The following is a 26,569-nucleotide window of genomic DNA, read 5'->3' as shown; positions in this document are numbered from 1 at the left end:
ATCTTTTCACACTTTCCTATGAATAATTCTCCTTTCATATCTCCAACAGCAGTCATTCTTTATGTGGGCCCCTTCTTGCTCATCCCTCTGCTTTATTTTTCAAAAAATAAAAAAGAGAGAACTGCATTTGTTATCCTATGGACTAAGGGCCTGTGCTTTCATTAATTGTATCTCTAAGCTGTCCTTATCTCCCTCATTCAAATTCTGCCAACGCAGCAACTTTGGAAACAGTTATTTAGAGAACATCATTTGTACTGGCCCTTGATCTACATATGATGATAAAACATGGAGGTTACAAGGCAGAAGATGAGTGTGTCTTTACCAGTGTTTAGTAAAATAAGAGTAGAAATTATACCATCACCTCACATAAACCACTGACTCTCTCTTAAAGGGTGTCTTAAAAGAAGTTACAAGTCCTAGACTTTATACATTCCCTAAAACAATGGGGTATTGTCTTCTGTAACATCCTTTTAGAGAGCATATCTTGACTTGATGTGTAAATCAAGCACACACCACCTCCAATGATGGCACTGTACTGGCGCAGTCCTAGTATCCTTAGGAGGTCCTTGATCTCTGTAAAGAGAGCACAGCATCAATCTTTATGGGCTGCTGTCCTCCATCATGGCCACAATTACACATCCAAGGCTAAAGATCAAAGTTTTTTTCTGAGCATAACTTCACCTCTTTCTCCTCCCTCCATCTCCTGGCCTCTCACTGCTGTGAGATGGGATGTGAGGCCGCTGTGTACACAGAGAGGCTGGCTAATTGCGGAGCAGTGCACCTGAGGAGTTGAGGGATAAACATCGAGCCCTCTAATTCTACCTCCTTTCGTTTCCTCTCTCTCACAGGAGAGGCTGGTGTGCTGAAAATGATTTGCCTGGAAGCCTTGTTTTTTTTCCATGCTCATCAGCAGTCATGGCACTATCTACAGTTTTACTCCTTAGCTTAAATAAAGAATATGTAATAATCCACTGTATGTACATTTACATGCAAAGCGGTTGTGTTTTTGTTGTCTAATCATGTTGTACACAGAAATACATTTTAATTTGTTTACAAATAACATTTTCAAACAACAATTTCAAAAACAGATGCTTTCCTTTGTACTTTCTCCTTTAAAGATAACAATGGACACTCTTGTAACATATGATATGTAAATTCCTTAGATAAGGTATTTACTAGCAGTTGCTTTTGGAAGGAAAAACTTTAGTTTGCTTCATTGTTATTAAGCTTTAGTCAGTTTAATTATATCTCCTATTTTCTTTACTAAATATTTTTCGAATAATGTACCTTGATTAAGGAATGATTGGAGATATCATTAAGGACATTATTTAATTCACTACAATTATCCAAGCAGAGTGGTCTTTTGACACGCGTTCATTAAAGGAACTTGTGACTGATTGAAGAAGACATCTACATAGAAAAAAACATGCACTCTGTGCTCCTAGAAAGAAGCTCCAAATTACCCAGCAATGAAAACTAATAAGTAATTACCCCATGAACTTTTATTAACATCAGTTTTTTTCCCCCTCAATTAAACACTTTTAAACAGTTAGTTTACCCACCATTTGTAACAAGTACAGCTACATTGTCTTCTCTCGATTGTTTTCTTGACTCCCAGTCTTACAAACAATACATAATAAATGCAAATATTACATTGAATGATCCTCTAAAGCCTAGATTAAATTTAAAATGTAACTACGTTAATGTTTTAAGTTCACAACACACAAGACCAGTACACTACTGAAAACATTTACTGTATTTTTCCACATTGTCTGCGTAAAGGTTGCATTTTGTGCAGAAAATCTGAACATATTTCAAATCAAATACTGTAGTTGGCTACATAGTAGACAGTAGAGAATAGTAGTTTTCACCGCTGTGCTCTTGTCGAAATGTCCAAGTTACTGTTGCAAAAGTATATCTGCTGAGGTTGGGCTGAACTCTCTGTCCAGCCTCTTTCAATGTTGCCCCATGGTTTACAACATGGTCAACCAATGTTCAATGTTGTTTGAATTTCATTAGATAATGTAAATTTGTCCCTATTCTTCCACAGCCTCCAGGTCTACCTCTCCCTCTCCCTACCTTCCTTCACGGGCTCCCCCTCTCATCCTACCTCTCCCTCTTCCTCTACATTTACATTTAGTCATTTAGCAGACGCTCTTATCCATAGCGACTTACAGTAAGTATAGAGACATTCCCCCCGAGGCAAGAAGGGTGAAGTACCTTGCCCAAGGACACAACGTCATTAGGCACGGCCAGGAATTGATCTAGCAACCTTCAGATTACTAGTCCGATTCCCTAACCGCTCAGCCATCTGACTCCTCTACCTGCAACATTGCCTTCCATTTTTGATGAGGACAGTTACACCGACCTGTTGCCTTTTTATAGTGCTTACACCTGATTGGTATGTGTACATGGTATGTGGTATGTGATTGGTATGTGTACCATGGTTGACCAAAGTGGCTCAGATCTCATCAGAGTTTACGGTCCTTGGCCTTCCTCATCCTTGTCCTCCCCGTCCTCATCCTTTTACTCCCACTCCTCTGCCTCTGCCTATGTTTCCAATGTTGGCATCCTTTGCTCCAAAACAGAAGAGGTCACCTGTTACCCTTTTATGCTAAAGCTCTGATTGCTAATTGTAATACAGGTGACAGGTGTTTGACACAGTATGACAGGTGTTTGACCATGTGATGAGTCAGTGTGCATATTAGAATGGCAGTGTGTTCCTTGTGAAAACAAGAGATTTTCTTAAAGAAAAAATTGTGCTAAATGCAGAGAATTGTGTGTAGAGTTTTGAAAAAAGTTTATTTTAGAACTGCAATTTGAGTGTAAAGCAGGAATTGTGCTTGTAGTTTTGCAGAATTGGTTCGGGGGGTTGGTGCATAAGTTACATGTTGTGGTCATTGTGTCTCAAGTACCAGTATTTGTGTGTAAACAATTGAGAAAACTGTAATAGAACGCATGTGCACACAACAGCCAGGTGAAATAAGCTAGAACCTTTTCAATGCAACAGGGTTTTTAGAGGTGCACTGTCTCCACCTGCTGGGTTCAGTCTGCAACTGCACTTTGTGTTGAATGAATAATATAATCTCTTTATCTTGCTTTTGTTCATACCTGCACACATGCGAACACACACATAAGCGCACATAATGTGACACACCTGTTAGCGTCACAGAAGAACACATAACCATCTTGAATGCCTCATTGAACACAGTGTAAAGGGAGGCATTGACCATAAATGAAGCATTTAAATATCGTTAACATGAACATTAATCAAAATGTTGGTCTTAAGTACTGTAAAGCTGCTAATTCTGCATGACAAAAAATTTTTATACCATCATTACCCTTGTTCACTGGTAAGGCATTTGATCTCTTTGAGATGATAGCCATGGAGCATTTGCAATATCAATTGAGTAATTATTGAAATGAGTTAATAGCTGTCATCCACAACAAATACTGCACTTATTGTGTTCGACACACTGGTGCATCGGAATAGTTTTTTGGCATCATTTACCACAGCTCATTGTTTTTGTCAAAAAATATCCGCCTAAATTGGTGTTACTGTAAACTATAGGTATATGTAATTGACAAAAATATGTTTATTTTCTATTTCCAGCACTTCTGACATGATGCAATGATTAACTTTGATTCAAGAATATTTTCATACATCAGATGAACCATTTAGAAGTTTCAGCTCTTATCTTACATTTAATGCTGGTTGAACTGGCTCCCGAGATATATTTCATGAGGCATATTAAATTATCTTGGTCTTGTAGAGAATGCAAAAAGTTTAAAACATCTAGTCTTGATTCTACGCTTTGCATCTGCTTCAGGAGATCATTGTTGGGTGTGACATGAGAAACACAGCAGTGTCATAAGATGGTCATCATATGGAAGAAAATAATTCAAGGACATGTCATTCAAACTCTTAGGCCTCCCTGAATCTGTTTGATTAAATATTAACAAGAACAAAGCACCAGTCAACTCAACTCAAATGACTTGGTAGACAAAAGAAGACCACTGAAGTGTGTGACCAAAGAATATGTTTTATTTTGAAACAACCTGACCACGAAACAACAGATGAATAACATGTTCCAGTATGTAGATGTAAATTTGTCAAAGTATAAGTTATATAGCCACAATATTACCTTACACAAAAATGAAACCTAAAACTGTTTGTTGCTAATGGTGGGGTATGCAACTCAATATAACAATTGGTGTTCTAAAAAGTACACAAAACAATGGAACAAATGCCTCTTAATTTCGGCTCAATTGACCATTTTCACCTTCCTGTTTTTGCCTGTGTTTCTCTTTTGTAGCATGCAAGCAAGGTGTGTCATCATTGCTTGATTCTTAGAGCAACGATGCCCTCTGCTGTAAGAAAAGAAGGAACCTTTCTAAATGGTATAGTCTGAGCCCCAGCCCCCAGCACAGTAGCAACGCACTAACACAAAGAAGTCAGTCTGGCAACAAGGGGCTTACCTATAGGAAGGGGTCAGATGGCTGAGCGGTTAGGAGATCGGGCTATTTATCAGAAGGTTGCCGGTTTGAATCACTGGCGGTGCCGTGTGTCCTAGGGCAAGGCACTTCACCCTACTTGCCTCGGTGGATTGTCCCTGTACTCACTGTAAGTCGCTCTGGATAAGAGCGTCTGCTAAATGTAAATGACATGTAGGAACCTGCAGATGGAAGTCACTGGGCTACTGTACCCATGGATGCCTTGACCCTGGCTCCTCCACTTCTACTGTACCCATGGAGGCCTTGACCCCTTCTCCTCTACTTCAATTGTACCTCAGACCTCCTAACAGTCTCTTCAGAGACCCACCGCGACCAAGTAGCTTACTGCTTGTTGTCGCAAAACAAAGATGGGTCGTTGTGACCCGAAGGCAGCACAGGGGTTAAGTCAGCTATTCTTGTAAACTTTCTTGTTCAGGGAAGCGAAAGTGAAACCGTTGTACCTTTATAACGCCCCTGTGAGAAACCACCAGAAGAACTCAAAACTATTACCGACGTAGTCTTTACATTCATGCTTAGGAAACTTTATCGAAAAATGCCGCTAAAAACAATTGGTAAAATGCTTCAATGGATTTACCGTCATACATTTCCTTCTGTGAAAGTAATTTGGATTTGTTTACTATTTGTCCCGAGACATTTGTTTAAGGCCATCATCGGGGCTTTATCAGAGGACACTGACCATGATTGCAAAGAAACAAATGATCAGCTCGACGTCGCATGTTCTACAACAAGCAATGACAATTACCACATCGAAGAAACTGATGAGTTTTACTGTGAGTATGACTCGACTTGGGAGACAAACTCAAAAGGAACCATAGAGACCAGTCGTCAAATAAGGCATCACCGAGTACGTATGCTCTGTTTATCTAAAGCCAATAGTCCTAATACAAATTTAAAAATAAAGATGGTATGCCACGCTAGGCCTGTAGCCTAACCCATGTTGTGTGCTTTAGTCATTTAGGTTTAACCGTTTCAGAGCGGCATCTAGAGATATGCAAAACTACAGACATGATTATCCAGTAAGTAAAAATCACCAAGATAATGGGTTCCAAGCCTAGTCTGTTTAATGCTATCTGTCTGACAATTTACCAGGGATAGGGTTCTGCTTCCAGATTATATTGTACTCATTAGGCCTACAACTTCCATTCATGACACTGGTGTACTATTTTTGAATTTCATTAGGAACAGAACACAGGGAATCATCAACAAGTAGGCAAATCCTCTTTTCTTGCATTTGATTGGTCACTACTATTGGTTAATAAGAAGTCAATGATATTATAATATTTCGTAAAGGCAGGATCACAATTATATTGACTCTGTAATCATTGTTAGCCTAACTGATTTTTATTTATTTTCTACCAGGAGAATGCGACTCCAAATTTAGATTTCTACCTGGGAAAGAGGTGTTCCCTCCCAGATGGTATGCTTTAATAAACTATTGATATCGTTGAATCCAAATTTCAGTTACAATTTGATAAGGCTGTGAACTTTTGACTTTTCCAGGATTTACCATCGAGGAGGTTCATAACTACTGGTTTGGAGATTACCAACGACTGGAAAGAGTTCACTCCTTCATTCAATGGTAAGCTTTTTCATGTTCAAATGTGCATGCAAAACCATGAAACACAAAAGGAACCAAAAAATCATTTTTATCCTCTGCTATTAATAAGGCATATTAATAAAAATATTTTTTTTGATTTAGGTTGTTTCCACTTCAAGAACCAGGGATGAATTGGCAAGCCATTGAACTTACCAAGGAGGAAATTCAGGTGATTTTGAGAATGCGTCTGTTTATAAGTAAAGTAACAAATCTTTGAAAGAGGAGAACTTCAGGATTTGCCAATGTTACTTATTTATAATGTGTTCCCCTGTCAGGCTTTTACGAAAAATCCAATGGCAAAGAAAAATCTACTTGAATCGTACAAGCTTATGTTGGATTTCTATGGTTTAGAACTATCAAATGAGACAACTGGGGAGGTCAAGAAATCACTCAAGTGGCAAGAGAGATTCAAAAACCTTAACAGGTAACAATGCTTACAGTCGCTTAGGACAATGAATTCAATGTTTACACAGATAAAAGATAATGGATGCTTCCTGTGTCATTGTCCTGACAGAAACACACACAACAACCTGCGCATTACCAGAATCCTCAAGTGTCTGGGTACTCTGGGGTACCGGCACTACCAGGCTCCTCTCGTCCACTTCTTCCTGGAGGAGACGCTGGTCCATCATAATCTTCCTGATGTCAAGGAGAGTGTGCTAAACTACTTCCTGTTCACAGTCCTCGATAAGCTCAAGCGTAGGGAATTAATTCAGTATGCTTATGAAAACTTTGATGAAAGTGAGTTTGTTTGGTGCCCCAAAAAGATCCAGATGGAATGGAGTAAGGGAAAAGAAAACAGATCTGTTGCAGTGTGTAATCAAAAGACTGAAGAAAGTAGACAACCCAAAGCTGACTATTCAGATGATGACAAGACAGGCCATGGGACCCAAGCAAGTACAGTTTACCAAACAAGTCACCCAAGCAGACAGCCAACATTGGACTATTCATCTGATGAGGAAGATAATAATGAAGACCAAGCTAAGGTAAACTTCAAGCAAGCAAGTAAAGTTTATCAAACAAGTCACCCAAGCAGACAGCCAACATATGACTATTCAACTGATGAGGAAGATAATAATGAAGATCAAGCTAAGGTAAACTTCAAGCAAGCAAGTGAAGTTTATCAAACAAGTCACCCAAGCAGACAGCCAACATATGACTATTCAACTGATGAGGAAGATAATAATGAAGATCAAGCTAATGTAAACTTCAAGCAAGCAAGTAAAGTTTATCAAACAAGTCACCCAAGCAGACAGCCAACATTGGACTATTTAACTGATGACGAAGAGAATAATGAAGATCAAGCTAAGGGAGACCATGCACATTCACCTAACAACACATACCCACTAGGTACCAAAGTGAATTTAAGTGTCTCATCTACCGACAACAATGGCCAAAACACTGCTGGTAAAGATACAGACTTGTCAACCAATTTGGATGCAGAACAAGCAAGTAAACATGAACATAGTAGTGGACAGGAGCATTCACCTGGAAACCACTCAATAGATCCATCAGACTTCAATGTGAACCCAAGTGCCTCATCTACCATCAGCAGTGGCCAGAAGACTGATGGTGAAAAGGCAGATGAGTCACATGCTGACATACTGAACCACGTACAGACAATCCAAACTAACCCAAGCATCCAAGATTCAAATATAGAGAGGAGCAATTCTGAATTGCAGTTGAACACAGCTTCTAGTCAGCCTGATGAGAGAGGTGAGCTGCACTAAAGGATCTGCTGAGACTCCCACTGTCGAGATCTCCCACTGAAGAAAACATGTTCTACGAGGTCAGTCTCTGCAGCCCAGTCAAGATACTAGAGCAACATGATTTACATTGAATAGTTTTTCATCTGAATAGTTTGTATTGCTTTAAAAGTTGTACTGTTATAGGCAACTGATTTTCTGCCATATTTTGCCATTGTAATAGTCATGTGATAGTATGTGTGGTAATCATTTCAAATGTCTTGCACAGTTCCCTTGATTGCACAACCAGCTTTGTAAGTCAATAGAAATGTATACAAAAATAAACTGACTTCAGGTGACCAAATGTTCATGGTATTTTCATGAAGGTTTATTAATAAGCAAGATTTCAACAAAATTAGGACAGACTTCAATGACAACGGCCAATGATTTATTCTGACTATACAACTTTTTTGTAGTTAACTGCTGAACACGCACATACACTGTATTGTCTGATGACAGACTAGATTACTCCATTTCTTATATACTCACATAATCCAAACCCTATGGCTTATCATTTCTACACTTAGAAAAGTCATTAAAACATAGCAGTATATACACAAATACATTCATATTTACATTTGTGATGGTAAGACGGTCAACGGTTACTTTGATGCTATTCTTATAAAAGAGTTGTAACGTGAGAACAGTATATGTAATATTAACAGTATCACATCCTAAACTTAAATTACATCTGAACAGTTTCTTCAAAATGGAGAATTCATAAAAGATTAGTGGAAAAAAAGATACAAAACTTAGACATTTCAACTACAGTTGAAGGGTCTCAAGTTATACAATAATATCTTGTAGAAAAAAGGGTTAATTTACAGTTTTGAATGAAGTGGACATCGAATACCTTTAATGTATAGTCCAGGGGAAAAAACTGATTAGTTTTTGTCATTCTCCATTTCCACAGATTTCTCACTTGCTTTTGTGGTATCGTGTTTAACATCTTTTTTGTCTTCTCTCTTTTCTTTGCTTCTGCTCCTATCCCGACGGTCCCGGTCTTTGTCCCGGTCCCTGTCCCTAGCTCGGTCTTTCCCACGCTCTCGGTCTCTGCTCCTGGAGCGCTCCCTTCTCCGCTCCCTGGGGTCTTTGTCTCGTTCCCGCTCTCGGTCCCTGATGTCTTTGTCTCGTTCCCGATCTCTTTCTTTGTCTCTCTCCCGGTCTCTGATCCTCGCTCTGTCTCGGTCGTGGTCTCTCCTGTCAGGTTCCCTCTCCCTCCCCCTGTCCCTGTCCCTTTCACGGTCTCGGTCTCTTTCTCTGTCACGCCTCTTTTCAGGCTCTGACTCCCGGTGGCGGTCTCCGTCTGGTTCTCTGTGTCTGTCTCCATCTCGACCTTTGCTGCGGTCTCTTTCCCGATCTCTATCCTTGCTTTTATCCCACTCTCGCTCCCGGCTCCAGCGCTTCCCCTGGCTTCGGTCCCACGGCCTGCCTCCATGTGGGCCAGACTCTCTGTCCCTTCTCCGGTCCTCTGAGACATCCCTCTGTCTTTCTTCAGACAGTCGCGAGGATGCCGTGATAGGCTCCCGCTCCCGCTCTCGGTGGCCACCCTCAAAACGGCTGGACCTTTCGCCACTGCGAGGCTCTGAGCCCTCTCTGGTTGAGGCGCTCCTCCTCCTCAGGCTAGGCGAGTGTCTGCGCCAGTGTTCATCCCTGTGGGGATCTGGACTGTGGCCTCCCATGCGACTTGGTAGAGGTATCGGACCCTCTGAAGGTGTAGGGAGCAGAGGCCCACTATGACGTCCTGGTCTCAAGTCATCTGGATGGCTGTCAAGGCGGTACCGCTGGGGCCCAGCAAAATGCTGGGGCGGTGGGCCCCTGTTGTCCTGAGGAGGACCACCCCGCGGGTCATCGTAAGACCCTCTGTGAGTTGGGGGTGGGGGAGAGGGTGCTCTATACTGGCCATGCTGCTGGAAGCGCTGTCCACTGATTTCTGCAAGGGGCGGTGGACCTCTTCTTCCCTCATACTGGTTAGGTGGAGGTCCCCTGTAAGGTGGGCCTGGTGGAGGGGCCTGGTTATCTTTGTATGGTGCCTGGTGGTGGTCCATGCCCTGTTTATAAGATCCTGCACCGTCTTTGTTGTACTGATCCATAGCCCCTCTGGGTGGATCCATCATGGGATTTTGGGACACCTGCTCTCCAAATTGAGAGGGTGGAACACCCCTGGGTCCAGAGAAGTGAGAAGGAGGTGGCACTCTACTGTCAAAGTGGCCAAGCGGTGGCCCTGTGAAGGGGGGTGGGGGGCCTCCAGGTCCAGGGTAATTAAATCTTGGAGGTGGTCCACTAAATCTTGGTGGGGGTAATGCATTTTGTCCATCATAATTGGGTGGGGGTAGGCCAGGAGGGGGGCCTTGTTGTCCAATGTGTTGGGGGGGCATGGAGCCCATAGGGGGATCAAATATCTGAGAGCGAGGTCTCGGTCCCACTGGAGGGAATGGATGTGGGAGTCCTCTTGGTGGCATTATGTTCTGAGGATGAGGCCCAGGAGGTGGTGGCTGCTGTGACCCACCCCACTGGTTTGGATAGTGAGGGTAACCTCCTGGAGGTGGGCCATACTGAGACTGGCTGCCTTCACCTTGCATGGGTGGAGGACCATGAATTTGAGGAACCTGTATGGGTGGTGGAAGACCCTGCATAGGTGGTGGGCCGCACATTGGATGGAGTCCCTGCATGGGTGGAGGAACAGACATGGGTGGAGGCCCAAGCATACGAGGTGGTCCCTGCAAGTGCGGGGGTCCAAGCTGAGGAGGGAAGCTGTTTGGCGACAGAGTGTCGGGGGCACCTCTATAGTCACTGTGAAAGCTTGATGTTGTTACATGTGACATGAGGGAAGAATGACCGTCACCCAGAGCACTACTAACATGGGTCATGTTTTGACTGAGTACAGGGATTTTGGATGCCGTGGTCGATGTGTCATTAGTAGATGCTTCATAGTAGGAGTTGGACTCTTGACTGTTCTGCTCATAATTAGAGATCTCGCCTACTTTTAGGATGCTGGCAGCATTCGGCCAAATATTGTACTTGTCCATCTCATTCTCCACCTTGGTCGGCTCAATTTCCTCGGTTTTCAGTTTTCGATCTTCCATGTAGTTGACTTCCATGTCAGGTTCCATCTGTTCTCCTAATAAGGGAATGGAAACCTCCGTTTCGTCTGACTCCAAGAAGGGGAGCTCCTCTGTCATCACTTCCTCTTGAGACAGAGGTGTTTCTGACTGTTGGACAGGAGGCGGCGGCGGCGGCGGCGGTGGTGGTGAGGTGGTCTCTGAGACGTGAGCTGGCATTTCCTCCTTCTCTCCAGAGTCTGTCGTGTGTCTCCTGCTGGCTGCTGCCTGTCGAGGATCGCGGCTCTGTCGGGGGTCCCTTTTCTGGTTGATCAAAGGGGTGACTGACGATTTCACCAACTCGTCAACCTTTTTACCCAGCTGCAAAAGCTGGCTGTTGGCCAGTAAGGAGGGCTGTGCCATTAAGGAATCCGAGACGGAGGTGCCAACTGGCCCTGCGGTCGATCTTTGTTGGCGAATTGATTCTTCCTGCTCCTCAAGCTGTCTTTTCTGTTCTTCAATCTGTTTATTAAGATTGTCCAACATTTTCTGCGGATTCGTCCCACCCGTGGTTTCTATTTCGGGTGCGGCCTTAGCTTGACCAGACGCCTCCGTCTTAACTTCCTCAAATATAGTGTCATCTTCTGGGTCATATGCGACATCATCCACCTCAGTGAACGGCCCCTCAGAGTTCTTGCCGACCACTTTGGCTATGTCAACAGTTCTCTTGGATGCAGTGTAGCCCATGCTGGGGTCATACTCCTCTTCTGGGTCATACGGCCGGTCATCCTCGTCCTCCTCTCCATGCTTCTCTTTGAAAATCTGTCCAAACTGCTGAACAATAGGATCTAGGAGTGTAGCAGGGGCAACTGAGCCCTCTCCCCCTTGATCAGGAGAGAGGGAAGCCTCAGAGTCCTGCTTTTTCTTTCCAAAGAGAGTCTTGAGAATGGTTTGCAGTGGGGTGGCAGTAGCAGAGGAGGCTGCAGAACTAGTGGAGGATGGGGAGTCTTTGCCTGTTGGGGTGGCTACAGCAGGAGCTTTGACAGAGGAGAGGAAAGACAAAACTGATGAGGTGGCTTGAGAAGTGGAGAAAGTCTCTGAGGAACTCAGAGCAGGTGGGGATCTTGGAGGGGTTGTACTGAAGGGAATCTCCTGGCTGAAGCGTGAACCTTTCTCTGCTTTGGCCTCTGCTTTGACAGAAGTGGTTACTTTTGGAAGGCCGCCATCATCCTGACTTCTGGTTTGGATCTTTGAACGTTTCTCTTCACCCTCCAAGGAAGCTCCAGGGCGCTTTCTGTCCTTCTGGCAAATCACAAGGCCAAGGAGGAGGTTGGGGCGGGCTGGCTCCAGTCCTACAAGACAGGAAAACACAGAGAGGCATATGGATAGAATTAATATTTGTATGAATAGTGCAACTGGTCTGCATTTCAACCATAATATATTTTTTTTATTATGTATAATTAAATGAGAGCTTATTTCAAAGAGTGAACATCAAATCATTTAAATGACAATAGCTTTCACTGAAGGTATTCACAGTAGCAATTCACTGACATGTCTGTTTCACTGAACAAAAATGATCAAACGCTTTGCAGGTTAAGTAGAGTGTTCTATAAAGAAATACGTGATCTGAGTATGCACTGGTCACTATACAAACAAGAACCTGTAGAAAACAACAATCAAGTTCAAACAGATATTTGGGATCTCCAGTTTTACAATATTCTTGGTTTTGTTTTTAGGTTTTGTAATAGTGTTTCTATTTTTCTTATAAGTATTGTTTTAATTGCTGATGTGTAAAAGGTAAATAACACTGATAAGTGATTGTTTTGCTGAAACATGGTTAGGTCCATCTTTATCTCCGAGGCTTTCAGGACTGGCCTCTCCAATGATGACTTACCACTTCCCTCCAAGCAAACAGCACTTGACAAATAAAGGAACAGGTTGGGGTCTGATCATGTACCTGGTTAGGGGCTGATCAAGTCATGTAGACTGCTCTACTGCTCTACTAGTAAAGCACCTCCGGTTGCAGTGTGAAACTTATTTAGTGTGGTAAATAATCCCCCCTACTCATGTAACATTCAAATCCACCACGCTGGTTACAAAGTTGAACATAAAAACAATAAGCTGAGACTAGCAACTAAGGCTGCACCAACCTGCGATGCACAACATCCTTTATTAAAAAACGGACATGTGATACAAGATCAGAACACAGAGAATTTACAGAGGGCACAACATGAATACAGAGGGGTATTACAGGTAAGATCATTAAGGTATGAGCGCCCCCTACAGTGCACACTACAGATCACATTCCTGAAACAAGCTCTCGTTTCACATATAAAAAGTTGTTTCAACCATATCCCACAAACCCCCTGGGCATACTTACCATGTTGGAAAATCACTTGCTTACTTTAAATGTTTTCTTAGTGACAGATAAAACCAGAATTCACTGTGCAAGTGCGGCCGTAAGTCATCCTAAAGTCTCCCTACAAATTCTTACCTGGCCCATCGAAGGGTAAAAGTTTGGAGGGGAGCGGGTCCTTGGAGCTCAGGGGGATGAGGTAGAGGTCTTTGATGCGGCGGTTGTTGTTGGCGACCACTCCAAAGCGTTTCCTACTGCTAAAATAAGAGAACAGAGAGACATAGGCCACCTCTTCTTCCTCTGTAGCGGGATGGAAACGAATCAGGCACAACTCCTGTGAAAAAGAGAGGGAAAGAGCAGGAGGAAAGAGGTGACTTTGGTGCATTGGGAGAGGGGAGTAAGGATTTAAGAATGACAGAAATGGGTCTAACATACCTTGGACAGAGACGTCTTGAGTTTCCCAACGTAGTCCCACACTGTGGTGGGGGATATCCGGCCCCCGATGTGGATGGTGTCTGGCAGATCCTATAGAGGTTTGACTATGTTACTAATCAAAAGTCTCAATTAAGTAAGCGTCGGAATACCAATGTGTTCTGCATAACTCCAAACATGTGACGCTCTTACATGGGTTCGAGACCAATCATACACTGTCCTAGAGATTTTGTTCTCAGACTTCATTACAAAAATTCAATTTTTGACAACAGTTTGAATAACCAACCTCCTTCAGGTACTCGAAAGATCCAGAGACCAGGTAAGCCTTGGTGACAAACTTAGCAACAGTATGCATGTTGATAAATCCTTTCCATATCATCTCCTGGCCAGACAGGAAGAGAGCAGTCTCTCCCTCTGGTGGAGCCTCCGATGCACTGAATGGAACAAAACAATATTCTTCACCTAAAGGTCACTTGAACATTTAATCAAAGGAATGTCTTTGCATCGTGCAGTGACAGGGATAACAATAATAACCTAAAACCTGTTAAAAAGCACCTTTTAGTCTATGAATATAACATCTTCTAAAATCTAGGACGGCTTATCAATTTGACCATACTATATTAATGAAGTTTGTGATAGAACACCTTGTTTCAGCTGAACCATATATCCTGGTGTCCCCTGAGGCAGTGGCTTTCTGCAGGACAGCTTTGGTGATGGAGGGCGGGGGAGCTGGGGGCATGGGCAGAGGCCCTTTTAGGACCACCTCTACAGCCAGAGGCACCGCAGCAACAGGTGGTTCTTCTGAGATGGGCGCCGGCATAGAGAAGTCCTGGGCAGTGTGGGTGACGGTCACACCAGAGCTGTGCCTGGCCATGCGGGGGTCTCTGCGGGTGATGCTGACAGAGGAAATGGTCGGCGTGGTGCTGAGAGGTGTTTGAGGGGGAGGAGCCAGGCTATGCATGTCCACCTGAGGGGGCGGGGGCTCAGGCACGGGGGGCTCAGCGCTGGGGTAGAGGGTTGGAGTGACTTCACCTGAGGAGGACCTGGAGGAACGTAGTTCCTGTCTGGGTCTAACCTCTGGCTTCTTGGAAAGCTTGGCTTTCTTTGCTGCAGGCTCATCCTCAGCTTTCTGGCCTGGACGGTACAAAGAGGTTGTGAACAAAAGCGTCGAGTACTATTACAGCATTTTTACATCGCATGAAACCGAAAAGGTTTCAGGTACACAAAGATTTGAAATGTGTGCGATTCACAAACACACACACACAAACAAACATCTTGACATTACCTGTGCAGATCTTACAGTTGAGGTCAAAGAGGTGGGCTCTGTGTTCAGCTGTGGTATCTTTCAGCATGCTGCTGAAGATATCTGGCATTGCACTGCCACTGGTGGCAACACTGGAGCCCTGAGCAGAGCCTGAGGGAACGGAACTAGACTCCTCCTGTTCCTGAGAACGGATGAACCAGTTAAATGACTGCCCTTCATAGGACTCCCAATGCTCCCAAAGAGTCCATTCATCACAATCTCACTGTTTACAACAACAAGAAACCTGATCTGGTTTCTGACTAATTATAAATTGTGTGAAATTGTGCGGATTAAAGCATTGCAGTAGGCTTCAGTAGCAAAATGGGACAATGTAGCAAATAGGAAAGTTTGGCAAGAGTGTTAATCTGGAAATTGCACATTGTTGTTGTCAATTCTACGTCTGATTCTTGCAAAAAGCTCCAGGAAAAAGTGCCTTGAGAGGGAAAAAGAAACAGAGAGAAAGAAGAGCCACCACTTACTGCAGCAGAAGCCATGCGAGGAGACGGGGAGGTGGCAGGGATACATACATCTCCGTCAGACATCGGAGGGGCATCCTCCGTGTCCACATAAGGATGACCCGTCTCATTCCTGTGGCCTGCTCTGGCATGCCCAGCCTGGGGCCGGGCGTTAGGAGTCTATATAGACAGAAACAATATCCATGTTAGAGAATTCTACAGGAGACCCCAGTACAACATTTTACTGAGGAATGTGTTGATTATGTTGAACAAGAATGGAATACAAGTTAATGATCCATATTAGTTTGCTTTAACAAAGACATTCACAAATGACTGAATGCCTTCATGCAGAGCAGGAACATAATTACCTCCGAGTTGTCAGGCTTTCGCCACTCTGAGATCTCCTTGGAAAGAAGCTCCTCAGCACTCAGTCTCACTAGTCGAAAGGGACTGACCTCTCCCCAGACCACCCTGTAGAACAGACCCTATGGGGATACACGTCATGTGTTCATTTTTTTTCATTTGTCCTATTAAAACAGCATTAATTTACAGAATGCATGTTCAAGTAAGTTCTCCTGAGCTAGCAGCAAGTTAAAAAAATGTGCTCTCTACACAGAGCTTCTACATACAAAAATACTCATAGTATGGTTTCAGTAGGCTTTATTGCACTTAAGTGCATTACAGCATGTCAAATCATGCATGTGTTGTAAAGTCTGCCTTCACGCCAGAGTAATTTGCTTTCCTAATGACGCAGCACTCTGAAAAAAGCTCACGGGCCAGGAAACATGCAAAATCAAAAGTCACATCAGCCTGTGGTAGGTAGATACATTGACAGCATTTACTCAACAGATACATGATTAACAAATATATTTACACAGATTGCAAAAACGTTGTGGACTGACCTTGTTTTTGGGGTCTTTCAGGTTGAACATGAGGGACCTATACTTGTTCTTGTACTTGCTGTCAGTGTTAAGGCACAGGTTGAACATCTCCTTTTCAATGGTAACAGCCAGTTTCCCCACCTCGCTCTCAGACATATTCAAATCATCACTGTCACTCACCCTGAAAGGAAACAACAATTAACAATTAAATCATGACAAACCTCATTTTTAGTTGAAGTGACTGGCATTATATCTAGCATTAGCACATTGTTCCCTTCATCTTCATCATCATCATCATCAGCTCACCTCTTATAGAGGATGTCCGTGAGTGAGCGGCGGATGTTCTGTCTCATCTGGTTGTTGGGTGGAGGCAGAGAGGGCATGGAGGGCAGGGTGGGGGCTGAAGCAGAGGGCTGGGGAGGCCTGGGGGAGGACGACTGGGTCTGACTGGAGGGGGCTGAGGAGCCAGATGTCTGGGCTCTGGAAGAAGAGGAGTGGTTGGAGGCCGGGGTGTCCTTCTGCTGTGGTTGCTTCTTAGGAATGGTGAAGGTGGACTTTGTGACTCTCAAAGCTCCTGTGATGTGAACAGGACCGGGGGATGAGGTCGACGGAACAGGGCCAGTTGAAGAGCCAGGTTTCTTGGACTTGACCGTTTTACTCGGGGGAGTCAATCGTTTCTTGGATGACTTGGTACTGCTGATTGGAGATGAAGCCCTCTTGCCCTTGGTGGCCATCTTGGATTCTTTAGGACGGGGGGACTTTTTGGTTCCTTTGGGTGGTGTGGTGGATTCACTGGGTTTCTTCTCCAGAGGAGCAGGATCCTTTTTGTTCTGTTCCTCATCACTCTCCTGTCCCTCATCACTCTCCTGGTCCTCTTTGGAGCCTGGGTAAACAAAATACAAGTACAAATAAAAACCACAAGCGGTGGACCTTCAAAAGCATAACAAGTGAAGTGAACAAGTTACAAATGCATATCTTCAACTTGGAGTATAAGGCATACAAGCACATCTAATGGGAAAGTTGGACCAAAGTCACATTCACTTCACAAACAGGATCAAAGAGGAAGGTGCATTGGACACCTTGTTGGATTAAGAAATTTGTTTCATGTTTTGATAATTTTACACAAATCTATACGTTTTGTGAGCTAATCATATACACAATGGATCAGAGCAACATCAAAAAAGGACAACTTGACATTCCATTTATTTTGGAGATGTGAATTAACGATGTGATAAGGAACCATCATCCCACCACTGTAGCTCCTCTGTCTTCAACATTTAAACAGATTTGTGCCACAGATAATCAAATGCAACAGGCTGTCTGTCAATTCCTACAGACTGGCCATTTCATGGACTGTGCTTTGAGGATAATGGGAGGGGCAACTCATTCTCCATAATGGCTTGAGGATTGACCAAATATTCCATTGTTTCCTACAACACAAAACCACCATATCATTTTAAGGCTTCACTGATTTATCTTAAAAGCAAGATAATGAGTGCTGCTGTTACTTTGTGAAGTGCACCTTGAGGCAAATGCAGAATAATAGATGTACATCTTACAAAACTCTTAAACTGACATGGACCAAATAAAACTCTTCTCCACACTTAATATAAAACAGCATTGTATCTCACCCCAGATGGTTTCACTTAATTTCAACAGAATTAATTGAATCTGCAGTAACACCCATCAAAACAGATGTTTATCAAAACATTGCATGAGGACTTCCCATGCTAGTCAACTACAACCAATACGTCACAGCTGTTGGATCACTGACATGACCATAATTCCGTAGGTGTACAACTTGCATACACCTCAAAAAAAGGCAAACAAGATGCACCTTTAAACAAAAGTGGAATACAAGAGAAGTGATATCACTGAGCCGGCACCTTGATAATCTCTGCACACCTCGACAGAACTCAACCTGCTCTTACCCACACTATGGTTGAATCCACTGATGTGTTGGACAGGCTTAATGAAGATATAGCATGAATATTCATGTAGCTCAAAACAAAGACAACACAATTACTATTGCCTTAAACCTTTGTTGTCCTGAATAATAACAGGAAACACATTTTCCTCTTTGTTCAAAAACACAAGCAATTTCTCCTGTCAAGTACAACTGGATCTGTTATGTGTCACTACTGTCAATCTTCCTTGCTCTGAATTTGTGTGCATTGTACAGTCTTCAACTCCAGTCTTTCAATCTTCTCCCGACGTCTTCCTACACTTCCTTGTAGCTGCTTCAGCTGGTCTCAATTTCCTAAAGTGTGGACTCCCTGTCCCAGATGGTCACCGTCTGTGGGCTTCAGGGTCTTGCATCCTTTTGGACCGTGTAGATAAATGGCATATGCATCCTGATATTCACTGACCAGGATAACCCCAGTTGTCACATGAGAACACCCCTCACATAATCAATCAAGGCATCCAACAATCAGTCATATCACCTTTTATTTTATCTTAAGAGGTAATTTCCCAGGACGTGGGATTCATGACATTCAATATGAATAAGGATGATCAAAACTCCAGCTTGTTTTTCACAAAGCTAGCAGTTAATGCTTTGCATTTTATGCTGAACAGGTTTACACCTGAATTTGTCAGCACAATGCGAGCTATATTGCTTCATAGGCTCATGTAAATCCATGGATAAAAAGTCACAGAGACCTACCTGCTGGTGAGAGATGGCACGGTCTTCAGACCAACGGCTGAGTTTGAGATCAGGATGTGGACAGACACACCCCCCCCCCCCCACATGGGCACCGGCACTGAATCCTCTCAGTGACATGATACACTCACATGGCATGGCCACAGCAAACTAGCAAGGATGCATCTCTCAGCCATTAATGACCTCTTCCTTCTGATCCTGCATCCAGTAGCAGCCCAATATGTCAATCAAAGGCATTTCAACTGATTTGTATTGTACTTACCTTTATATAGCTATGATCATACCATACTTACCCACTCAGTAGCCTAAATATAACTTCTGATCATTACTGCATCAAGTTCAAACTTTTGCTGACCTGACAGCCTGAATACACATTTTCCACACCACATCTTTGTCATAAGAGCCCTTCTCACAGATGATTTAGCTACGGCATGTGTTGGCCTGACAAGGCCACATTCATAACATAAAAACAATGTGGTTTCGTACACAAAGCCCAATGCATATAATGGTCACCTAGCTTGCTTGACAATGCCCTATAGTGCGAAAAGAAATCATGGTTAAGCTTGGATTATCAAGACCTTCAAAGAGATACATACACGCTTTGTTTAAAACTGTTGATATGGGTGTAGTCTTTTCTGGCGTTACTGCATTGTAATTATGGTCGCTGGACCAGGAAGATGTGGCAGGAGGTGGTGGCTGCTCCTCTGCAAGCTCATCTTCATCAGAGTCTTCATCCTTACTTTCAGACTCCTCTTCAGTTGTCTTCTTGCTGGCCTTCTTTCCTGTGGCAGCACTCTTCTGGGCAGACAAAGCACACATGCATTCAATTAGATCCATTTGAGAAGCGTTTTGATATTAACATTAGGGGTCATGTTTAATTAATGATGCATTGCTTTGACAAACATCATATTAAGCTTAACATGCTGATATAATTAGGCTTATGTTAAGGGCGGGGGAATAATACTTTGTCATATTTTGATAGTTTTCCTTTCATTTTGGTTTGTATTGACCACCCAATAAACTTTTCAGTTGAGACTAATCTTACAGTCAAAGGGGATATTTGTCAACATTACATTCATTATTGTATTGGCAAGATAACATGTATTTTTTATGACATGCATTTTGCAGTTCAAAGAATGTTAACAGAGAAATGATTGTTAATTTAAATTACAATAAATGTAGAACATTCACGAAAGCAACCCTAATCAGTCAAGGTGTTAATGGATACATATCCTTTCAGAATGTTAAGGTATAAGAGCTATGGATAAGAGTTATCCATGTTATTTGTAGATTCAAACGAGATAGGTTACAGTTCAAGTTGCTGAGGCTCAATTTTCAAGTTAAGATCATTCATGTCCCAAAGTCACTTCTCTTGCATGATGTGGTCTCCTCTACAAACCATAATCAATCAGTCAACTACTATGCACTAATGACAAATTCTAAACCCTTCATTAAAAAAAAATGGGAATTCACTTTAGCCAAACAAATTCCAACATGCAAAAACATTTCAGTAGTTCAGACAAAATATGTTGGCCAACAGTAAACACCCATCGTGCCATAGATTCCTAATTAATCAGCTATACGTGGACCATTTGTCAATTGCTGGCTTGCCATCATTGTTATTTTAACTATTTATCCTAAGGATGTCACACACTGGAAGGACAAGCGTCAATAAGATGAGATTTTATATTTTAAGCACGGTTGAGCCTTAGATTTCCTTGGTCCTTTGCACTATAGGCAAAGTATCTCCCCTCTGCACTCCTGATGTTCTTTGTTGAAGATGGGTCGCTGAGATGCTGGACCGTCAATATGACTAACTGTCCTTCTTGCAGAGGCACAACATGACAACACAAAATCATGCTACAATACAATCAATATCAACTGAGATGTCATGAATTGAGAACAGATTCCACTTTGACACATTTCTGAAGGAGGGTTCAATTTAGTGACCTTAATGTAGATGGTTTACATATTTTATACAAGTTAGACTGATCTGCAAGATCCCTATAGTACCTTAGGCGTTGACTTGCAAGGCTTCTCCTTCTGGGCTTTAGGTTTGTCCTTGTCTTTCTGCTTTGGCTCCTTCACATCTGTGATGGACTTCATGGCTGCAGCCGCGTGCCTCAGGATACAGTCATTGCCACAATAGACAGAGTCTGGCTGGGCGTTCTTCTCACAGCCAGGTCCAATGCATTTAGGCAGAGAAGAACCCTCCTCGGCCTTCACCCCCGTCAGAGCAGGTGTCTCTGGAGCCGCCTTCACAGTGGGCTGCAGTGCGGCCTACTCACAAAAGGTTTCAAAAAGATCATTGAAAATACAGAAGAAGACTACACGTTTGACATTCTGAGTCAGAGGTCGCTAGTGATAGAACAAATAATATTCTCTAAAACTTGTGTAGGATTTGATTTGTCGCAAAAAACGTGACCAATTCTTATCACTTACAATACCTTCAGACGTTAATGAAACTGTGTGCATAAAACCCTACCGGGTGCGAAAACACAAACGTACCGGCTGAAAGATCTTGATCTTCTTCTTCCCACTAGGGTTTGTGGCCTTCTCTATCCTCCCTTTGATCCCCATGTCATCCCCAGCTTTCTCTTCTGTCCCAGCCGCGCTGGCGGATGAGGGGGCAGCCACAGCAGGGCTCAAAGATGAGCTGTTCTCTTCTTTACAGGTCCCGGCTCCCACAGAGCCTTTGAGTTTCCCGTTCTCTGTGGCAGGGACAGCAGCCTTGGCAGCGTGGCTCTTCTTGGCACTGCAGTTGGGGCAGACGTAGTCCTCCCCATTCCGCTCCATCAGACGCCCGCGAGCCTCTGTGATACCCACGCAGTCACCGTGGAACCACTCTTCACAGCGGTCGCAGCAGATCATGAACCTGGGCACAAAAAAGGGCACTCGGTAATACAGTGGAGGGGCAGACAAGACAGACCCGCACACTGCAATAGAAGGTGCTGGAGGTTTCAAAGCCAAGTCACTGACATATGCACTGGTACATACTTTTAATGTGTAATCAAGTCAGTGGTTATAAAACCACATGTCAAAAGGTGCACGTGTGTACTCAGGCTTATCAGCTGACTTATCAGTGACTTGTCGAGCCTTTCTCTAAAGACAATTTTGGACAATGGACAATGAGTAACTTGTTTGTTTTTTTTTTCATTTAATTTGACCAGCTGGCTAATCCTTCCATTTCAAATAAACAGGCAAGTCATAGATGGTATTTCAATTAGTGAATCATCAGTCAACATCAAAGCCATTCCCAAAAGCTGAGGAACCATGATTTTACACAATTTAATGAAAAATATAATTGTGAACAATAAATGAAAGTGCCTACCGTTTGTTGTGTTTTTGTCGACAGATGCAGTAAAGTGCATTAGGGTCATATCCTCCTTCTTCATCCGAGTCACTGGATGATGACGACGAGGAGGTGGTGGTGGTGGTATCCTCATCTTCTTCAGAGTCATCCTCCTCCTGGACCTTTAGAGACTTTGGACCAGATTTGGCTTTCGCTTCTCTTTTGATTGAAGTTGAACTTTGACTGGCTGCCATCACAGGAGATCTGCTTGATGTACGCTTTCCACTAGTCACTGTGGGCTTCTTGTTCTCCTCTTCGTCCGTTTTCTCTTTATTCTCAACCTCCACTTCAATCTCTTTCTGGCCCAATTCCTGATTTTTCGGAGCCTCCGCTTGATCGTCTACGTCTCCATCTCCCTCTGTGGGACTAGGCTTCTCAGGTTCCATCTCCTGATTCTCATCTTGGTCTTTTGGTTGACCCGGATTCTTTGACTGAGGCTTATTTGGGGTATCTCCACCACCACCCTCTTCATTGTCATTATCTGAGCTTGCGTCATCTTTGACTAAGCTGCCTCCCCCCTTCTTACCTCGACCCCCTTTTGCCTTCCCAGTGACCTTCTTCCTGCTTCCGCTCCTCGTCCTCACTTCGGGGGACTCGCACTTGTCGTCCACGGACTTCACATCAGCGCTGCCGTCAAAGCTGGCCTCCGACGCAGTCTCTGCATCAGTGGGAGTTTGTGAAGGGGGGTCCCCACCCTCGAGGCTGGCAGGCCCACTCCTCCTCCCAGCTCTCTTTGTGGTGAGCAGGAACTCCTCTAGCTTGTCCGTGCGTTTGGCCTGCCTCCCACTGCGGCGTACAGGCCCTCGGCCCTCCTGGCTCTCGGGGGCCACCTCTGCTGGCATGTCTCGCTTGGCGATGGTGGTCCGTCTGAAACCCCAGGTCTTCCTAAATTCACTTGAGGCCTTGACAGATTTCTCTGTTTCCTCTAGCTGTACCTCAGGAACATGATCACTCTCCTGCTCTCCTCTTATTTGTCTTTTATGCTCCTCTGTGGTTGCTGTTGATAGAATCAACACCATGTTAACAGAAATGGAATGGTTTAATGGAGATAGCAGGTATACAAATGTTATGCAAGTCATGATATAACATACGCAACACCAATAAACACAAAACATTTAAACCCCTTCTTCTAGACACTAGGCTTACAGTCAGGGCTACACTGTAATCCTGCATGCAAGTAGAACAAAGTGATTCTCCTTTGCATTGATTATTTTGCTCCTACTTTAAGCACAACCAAATGAACTTTGGGTAGCCATGGACCCATTGGTGCGGTTTTGTCTGCAAAACGTGAGTCGAAGCAGCACCTCTGATTAGTGAAATGAAACTTGTCTGAGGTACCTTGAGAGCTGTTATCCAAAGGATCCTGACTCTGCTGTGGCTCGGGAGCTACAGAGAGCTCAGGGCTCACACTCTCCTCCATAGATGGAGTCACTCACTACTTTGAAACAGAATATCTACAGTTAAGAGAAGAGCACACGAGACAAGCTAGGAGTTACTCTTGCCATTTTAACAGACATGAAGTACGCCATTACAAATGGGTTCTCCAAATTAAGTGAAAGTTACTTGGAGTGCAAAGAAATCCAATTTAATTGCTACACCATATCTCTGTGGTAGCAAATGCTCCCTCTTCCTTATACCATTGCCCATTAGATGTTGCCAGTTTAAGAAGTCATTCCATGTTACCCAAATAAAATGTGTTTTTGAGCACTTCAGACTCCAGCCCAGATCATGTCAACTTCAAACTCCTGAATCCATGTCAATTATTTGCAATAATACTGACCTTGGGAAATTGATACAGAACATACAATTACCAACATGTATACTTAAAATAAACATGACATGTACCTGCAGCTCTAATGGTGGATTGCTTAGATGAGAAATGGCTTGATCTCCTCTAGATATTAGGATACCGGACCTACAAATTAGACAATGCATCAGGTCAGAGCAAGGGCTGAGTAGTGCAGGTTTTACTTCTAACAAGCAAGGGTACAAAGCTCTTAGCGCCATTAATGTGAAAATGATTATCAAAATGTGTCAGCTTAAGACAGAACTACATACGTTTATTCAATAACACTTCCAGTATCCTCATTTTGGATAACCTTTTGAGTAAAGAGGCTTTTACTTAATGGTTCATTTGATTATTAGTTTGTATATACTGCTACCACACTGCAAGCCTTAGTGCTCAATTCAGATTAATGGGATATTCACACGTGTGGCCAATACAAGATTCCAGTGTAAACTGGTCACCGTTCTGACCCGCCGGCGCAAAAGAATAACAATGACGTCACACGCAGGTCGCTGGCCATTTCTTCATATACGCTTTAAGAAAAGGGGGGGAAACGGCTCCGAGTCATATGAGCACATATAAATAAATAAGCCCCTTTTGCGTGTGTCCGAGAAAAGGTTACCCATGGGCTCCAAACTTAACTTGAGTTTTTCTTTTGCGTCCGTCTTTCCGCGGAGTAAAATCTGTAAACAGTCTATAGTCAAATCTACCAGCGGCCATTTTGAAATGTACGGAGTCAAACACACACATAGGATTGCATAAAACGATAGGCGCATACCATACAAATACGCATCAGTGTGAACCAGTAATGTCCGTTTTATTTCCTAAATCCCTTTCGAAACAATCCCTTGACAAGTCATACGTATACACATTGACTGGGAGCACAACAATCAATTTAATTACCTCAAAGTTACAAGCTCCAGTACTGGAATTGCATGGCACCGTTTTGTCAACGCTTGAGTGATGCAGTAAACATCGAAATGCAAAAAGACATGCAGGTGGAGGATTGTGTTTCAGAATATATAGTTCAGTAGGCATATGGCCTATGTCCGTTAAGTGAGTTTATGACAAACGTAACTAACTCGTTGTGCTCGGACATTCTAACATGACTAGCGTCAGCCAAACTAGTTCAACTGACTGGCCGTGACGTTCGTTTAAGGAAGGCTTGTTTGCACTTAGCTAGGCCTGCATAACAGTGTTGACTTAGAGGACATGCTAGCTTTAATTAGCTAACTTCAAAGTAGGTGTGTAACTGAGAATTATTAATACATTGTGTAGCGTATCCATGTACGCAAAGTTGTGGGCCCACTTCGTTAGCCAGTAAGCTGACTTTCCGATTCATGGATTTGCACCACACGGTGGACTGGATGTGGCCTTAACAGTACATTGAAGTAGTAGAGTAGTACTAGTGATGTGTCCCACAAATGCGATACATACAAGTAGATAATTACCTAGCTAGCAAATAATGGTCAAATGGTCACGGGATGGTTAGCTGCATGATACTGCAAGCCATCTTCTCGTGTTCATCGTCGATCCGTCTACAATGCTAGCTAAATTAGTGTTATGTGGTTGAAGACATGGCAAATGCACCACAAGGCGTTTTGCTAGCCTGCAATGATGTAGGGTTGAATGGCTACTGCTTTCTTGCTAGCTAGCTTCTACAGTACTTGAAGCTAGCTGAAAACCAAAACGATCACGCTGCCAAACTACTCGGATTATCATATACGTAACCACTATTTTACACGTGCAATGAAGATTGGCTGTACAAGGCGATCGATCACGTAAACTCACAAAACTTGATTTGAACGCTTACCAAGTAGTTGGTACTAGGTTAATCATGTCAAGTGTCCAGTACAGTAACACGAAATGTGTGGCTGGCCTTCCTAACGTTTCAAGTTTACGTCGTTAGCTCTTAAAACGTCGTTGGATACTTCCCCGAGCTAGCTAGCTCTAGCACTATCGAGCCTGACGTCGACTTGTTCAAAAAAAGACATCTGGTTTAAAACCTCGTCAATTACTCACGAGTGATTCTTAATAGAATGGTCATTTACACTACGTAGGCTAACTACATTTGCATCGCATTTCATTTCGAAAGACTAACACCAGCTTCCAGCAAAACGGGTAATATTAGGGTTGTTAAGTTGCTACGCTGTGCCACGCTTCGCGACTGCCATTTCTAGCTGCTGTCGCAAGCCTAGCTACCGATTCGTGTCTTAACAGCTAGCAAGCAATCTATTGTAGGGAACATTTAAAATTTTAATGCAAAAATACTATTATAGAAAAACATTTATTCTGGAAATTATAAACTCGCCCACCTGATAAAAAATTCGACGGTATTTTGCGTTCTTGACAGTCGGTCAATCCTCCATGTTCATGGCCTTGCGTTTTCGTTGTTGGGCTAACCTTTTGCTCGAGCTTCAAGAACAAATGGCTGACCCGTTCGC

The 26,569-nt window shown here is 43.3% G+C and overlaps 2 protein-coding genes across 12 annotated transcripts; one reads left to right on the top strand and one right to left on the bottom strand.

Annotated features, from left to right (window-relative positions):
- Positions 1-4,907: 4,907 nt before the first annotated feature.
- LOC146273029 (uncharacterized) lies at positions 4,908-8,165 on the top strand. Of its 2 annotated transcripts, none has more exons than XM_084704279.1 (8): positions 4,908-5,359; positions 5,466-5,531; positions 5,695-5,721; positions 5,875-5,932; positions 6,016-6,094; positions 6,215-6,281; positions 6,388-6,536; positions 6,627-8,165. In XM_084704279.1, the coding sequence occupies exons 1-8, from the start codon at positions 5,024-5,026 to the stop codon at positions 7,840-7,842; spliced, it is 1,998 nt and encodes a 665-aa protein (XP_084560405.1). In that variant the 5' UTR covers positions 4,908-5,023; the 3' UTR covers positions 7,843-8,165. The 2 variants fall into 2 exon arrangements, with proteins under 2 accessions (XP_084560405.1, XP_084560406.1); XM_084704280.1 differs by having other exon boundaries at positions 5,341-5,359; positions 5,489-5,531.
- On the bottom strand, positions 8,154-26,566 carry LOC146273028 (death-inducer obliterator 1-like). 10 transcript variants are annotated; one of them, XM_084704268.1, is made up of 17 exons: positions 26,441-26,562; positions 24,185-24,254; positions 23,678-23,793; positions 22,319-23,336; positions 21,496-21,862; positions 21,001-21,267; positions 19,584-19,785; positions 16,632-17,208; positions 16,347-16,506; positions 15,813-15,929; positions 15,469-15,624; positions 14,972-15,131; positions 14,331-14,820; positions 13,973-14,120; positions 13,690-13,779; positions 13,393-13,588; positions 8,154-12,250 (listed from the first exon to the last, which is right to left on the bottom strand). In XM_084704268.1, exons 3-17 carry the CDS (start codon positions 23,757-23,759, stop codon positions 8,742-8,744), a joined length of 7,539 nt encoding a protein of 2,512 aa, XP_084560394.1. In that variant the 5' UTR covers positions 23,760-23,793; positions 24,185-24,254; positions 26,441-26,562; the 3' UTR covers positions 8,154-8,741. The 10 variants fall into 10 exon arrangements, with proteins under 10 accessions (XP_084560394.1, XP_084560401.1, XP_084560400.1 ...); XM_084704275.1 differs by having other exon boundaries at positions 15,517-15,624; XM_084704274.1 differs by having other exon boundaries at positions 19,584-19,782.
- Positions 26,567-26,569: the final 3 nt, after the last annotated feature.

The sequence above is a fragment of the Hypomesus nipponensis genome, chromosome 9 (assembly GCF_054491055.1).
Source record: "Hypomesus nipponensis isolate SF chromosome 9, ASM5449105v1, whole genome shotgun sequence".
In the NCBI taxonomy this organism is placed as follows: domain Eukaryota; kingdom Metazoa; phylum Chordata; class Actinopteri; order Osmeriformes; family Osmeridae; genus Hypomesus; species Hypomesus nipponensis.
Note: the sequence above shows the minus strand (reverse complement) of the source record. Positions and strands in the feature narration are given on the sequence as shown.

Bases quoted from the DNA above. Each gene is read 5' to 3' on its own strand.
- LOC146273029 (XM_084704279.1), top strand. From the start codon at position 5,024: ATGCTTAGGAAACTTTATCGAAAAATGCCGCTAAAAACAATTGGTAAA. The intron at 6,095-6,214 runs GTAAGCTTTTTC...TTTTTGATTTAG, and splicing joins GTTCACTCCTTCATTCAATG to GTTGTTTCCACTTCAAGAAC. The intron at 6,282-6,387 runs GTGATTTTGAGA...TTCCCCTGTCAG, and splicing joins TTACCAAGGAGGAAATTCAG to GCTTTTACGAAAAATCCAAT.
- LOC146273028 (XM_084704268.1), bottom strand. From the start codon at position 23,759: ATGGAGGAGAGTGTGAGCCCTGAGCTCTCTGTAGCTCCCGAGCCACAG. The intron at 15,930-16,346 runs GTCAGTCCACAA...GTATCCCCATAG, and splicing joins TGAAAGACCCCAAAAACAAG to GGTCTGTTCTACAGGGTGGT. The intron at 13,780-13,972 runs GTTGGTTATTCA...AAACCTCTATAG, and splicing joins CTTTCGAGTACCTGAAGGAG to GATCTGCCAGACACCATCCA.